This window comes from Alligator sinensis, unplaced genomic scaffold (assembly GCF_000455745.1).
Source record: "Alligator sinensis unplaced genomic scaffold, ASM45574v1 scaffold1094_1, whole genome shotgun sequence".
In the NCBI taxonomy this organism is placed as follows: Eukaryota; Metazoa; Chordata; order Crocodylia; family Alligatoridae; genus Alligator; species Alligator sinensis.
In genome coordinates this window covers 243805-245193 of record NW_005842562.1, presented here as the reverse complement: position 1 = coordinate 245193, position 1389 = coordinate 243805, and the positions used below count along the sequence as shown (strand labels likewise).

Genomic DNA, 1389 nt, shown 5'->3' with positions numbered 1-1389 from the left:
GCGGGGGGAGCCGCGGCAGAACCTGCAGCTTCCCGGCTGTTCCTCCCTCCCCCCGGCCGATCTGAATCTCCAAATCTCTTTGAATCTTTTCCAGATCAATTTGGAGGATTCAGATTCAATTTGGACCTTTTAATAGGTCTCCCGATTCGAGTTGGGTTCAGATGTTCGGCCGCCAAATCAGGCCAAATCTCCTATGAACTGAAGCAGTGACTGAAGCTTCACACAGCCCTAGTACACATTGTACAAATTATTTAAGTGGTTAAGTTATCTATAAATTGAGCTGCTTGAAAATCAAATCATCCAAGCCTATTGAGCAAGGCCAAGCTTGCGCCATCTGATAGTTTTCCTTCTTGCCAAAGGAAGGCCAATTTTGTAGCAGTTTCTTGAGAGTAACGTGATCTATTTCAGTAAGAAAGCAGTTGTCACTGACAAATCTTGGCTCGTGTATGTTAACTTCCTTAGCCTTGGCATCTGCAGACTGTATTGCAGAACAACACGAGTGCTTTTATCCACCTACTCCACCCGTATTTTAATCTTCTGTATCTCCGAGGACACTTTCCAGTTCTGCGCGTGGCTGTTTTACTCAGACATGTGACCCATGAACAATTCCCTCCCCCACTCTACCTGACAAGAAGATGGAGATCTGGAAAGCTCCCATTTAACGGAATAGAATGTAACTGACCCATCTACTCCCCTCCCCTGTGCTCTAGGGGAGAGAAATTTTAATGCAAAACAGCTGCTGAACACTCAAAGCCCTTATGGCTCCAAGACTTGTTTGTGCAGGTTGGCTTTGAGGAGGCATTTTTATTATTAAACTAAATCAAACCTTATGATTCATTGTTGGTAGAATGCCCTAAGGCTCAGCATTTTTCTGTGCAGCAGTAACCTGTTGGGCTTCATTCCTGGTTGTTTCTCTCCTGGCTGTTTTTGAGCTTTCTGCTGCTCCATGATATTCTAACCTGCTTTTACCGATTTTTCTAGCGGCTGCTATCGTTGTTCCATGCTTGTCAGCAGTGGTGTCAGGCTATGGTGAGTGTCTCGCTGGATATTATGCTTGTCTGTATGAAACTAAATTAAACCAAAGCCATGTTTTAAAGAAATATTCAGTTCTAGTTGAGAGGTTTTGGTGAAGCAGCGATAGACATTGCAGGCAAGAACTGCCCTTTCAGAGCAGAGGCAAGGTTGCCTTTCCAGTTTCGCCTGATGACAACCCACCAAAAAGAAACACCTGTGCCCACCTCTGAGCACCCTCAAGGGAAATCAGAAATGCTCTCAATTAAAAGTAAAGCCAGTCAGAAGATCTTCTGTGTTGACAGGCTGCACTGTTGTCATGGAGTGGCCCAGGCCTGGATTGTACAGGTTTCCCTTGCTTTTTGTGGTACATGCATT

The 1389-nt window shown here is 44.9% G+C and overlaps 1 protein-coding gene across 16 annotated transcripts in view; it reads left to right on the top strand.

Annotated features, from left to right (window-relative positions):
* Positions 1-1389, top strand: part of MFSD10 (major facilitator superfamily domain containing 10) — a 37737-nt gene that overhangs the window by 30097 nt on the left and 6251 nt on the right. For all 16 annotated transcript variants that reach the window (XR_003096001.1, XR_003096002.1, XR_003096003.1 and 13 more), the window contains one exon: positions 982-1029. Coding sequence is in view for 13 of the 16 variants with exons in the window: in XM_006032333.3 (XP_006032395.1) it covers positions 982-1029 (48 nt within the window). In the remaining 3 variants the exon portion in view is untranslated. The remainder of the gene's footprint in view (positions 1-981; positions 1030-1389) is intronic.